A 1,651-nucleotide genomic window follows, 5' to 3' on the forward strand; every position below is an offset into this window, starting at 1 on the left:
ATAGCCCTCGTGTAGCTTTGCGTGAAATTCCAAAACAAACAAACAAACAAGTTCAGCCCAAGTCACAGAAAGAATCTACTCGATAATGAAGAATGGTGGCTACGTAAACCTTCCATTATTAACAAGTAATAAGCTTCATAGAAAAAAGAAATGCGATTGAAAAACTACGTTATCTTTTTTCTATGTAACTGTTCAAGTTAGTTATTTCTATAAAAAGAGCAATGCTTGACTTAAAAAAAAAAAGCCATGATCTTAGTATATTACAGAAATGAGTTATGAAAAATGTTGTTGTGTGTTTTAGCGTATAGTCAAACAATGGGCTATCTGCACGCTGTCCACCGCGGGAATCGAACCTTTGATTTTTAGCATTGTAATCTCGGAAACTTACCGTTGACTCACCAGGGGTCTTGTTTGTTTGTTTGTAATTAAGCACAAAGCTACACAATGGGGTATCTGTGCTCTGCCCACCACGGGTATCGAAACGCGGATTCTAGCGCTGTAATTCCGCAGACATACCGCTGTGCCACTGGGGGCTCACCAGGGGACTGATCAGAAATAAACTATATTTCAAAGAAACAGGGGAACTTTCTCCATTCTCTGTTCAGTGTTTGGTTAAATATGTGAGTGCTCTGTATCTGTAATTACACAAATCAACAGAATGAACTTTTAAACACGCTGTTGATTCCTCCTCTACCAACCGGCAGAATCAACATTCATCATGGAGATTCCTGTCGAAATAGTTCAACATCCAAAGTTGGCCAGATAAATTAATCCACAAATAAGTTCATTAAGTCTGTTTTTGTTTTTTGTCTTTTTGCACTTCATGTAGCCATTGTTGTTATAAGACTACAAATTAATTACTTAAATTAAAAAAAAGATTGCTTTCCTAAGGCAAGTTTACAAACAAAACAAAACTTTAACTAATTATATTGATACATATTCACCTGTTATGTGTTTTGTTCCATCAGCTCCTCCTGTTTCTCCTTCTGCTGGTCGAAGAACTCCAGGCTCCATTTTCTGCAGGTGATTTTCTCTTAAATCTAAAGTCAAGTATCTGATATCTGCTAGGTAGCGAAGTAATTGAGCTGGTAGTCGAGCAACACTTGTTCCGGTGATTCGTAATATAAGCTCATGTGTGTGATGTAGGCCTAAAAATGCATCGGGTAGCACATGCTGTAAGTTGTGCCCAGTAATAGTAAGATCACGCAGCTTGGCGCCAAAGGTCCACTGGATCTGATGCGACAAAGTTGATTCTTCAACTTCCACGACCACGCGTTGGAGTGAAACTGACTTGTGAAGTAAATCGTGAAGTCGAAATGATCGAACGTTAGCGAAGGTACTGGTTTTGAACGTCTCCAAAAACCTGATAACACAGAGAATATGTGGATTAAGGTTGACTTGTGAAGTCAAAATGATCAATCATTAGCGAAGGTACTGGTTTTGAACGTCTCCAAAGACCTGATAACAGAGAAAATACGTGGATTAAGGTTGACTTGTGAAGTCAAAATGATCAATCATTAGCGAAGGTACTGGTTTTGAACGTCTCCAAAGACCTGATAACAGAGAAAATACGTGGATTAAGGTTGACTTGTGAAGTCAAAATGATCAATCGTTAGCGAAGGTACTGGTTTTGAACGTCTCCAAAGACCTG

At 38.6% G+C, this 1,651-nt stretch overlaps 1 protein-coding gene across 1 annotated transcript in view; it reads right to left on the minus strand.

Moving 5' to 3' along the window:
- Positions 1–1,651, minus strand: part of LOC106466466 (chaoptin-like) — a 38,998-nt gene that overhangs the window by 2,948 nt on the left and 34,399 nt on the right. The window contains exon 3 of the mRNA XM_013926752.1: positions 945–1,363. Within this exon, the coding sequence (XP_013782206.1) occupies positions 945–1,363 (419 nt within the window). The remainder of the gene's footprint in view (positions 1–944; positions 1,364–1,651) is intronic.

Source organism: Limulus polyphemus, unplaced genomic scaffold, assembly GCF_000517525.1.
Source record: "Limulus polyphemus unplaced genomic scaffold, Limulus_polyphemus-2.1.2 Scaffold2267, whole genome shotgun sequence".
NCBI classification, from domain to species: Eukaryota; Metazoa; Arthropoda; class Merostomata; order Xiphosura; family Limulidae; genus Limulus; species Limulus polyphemus.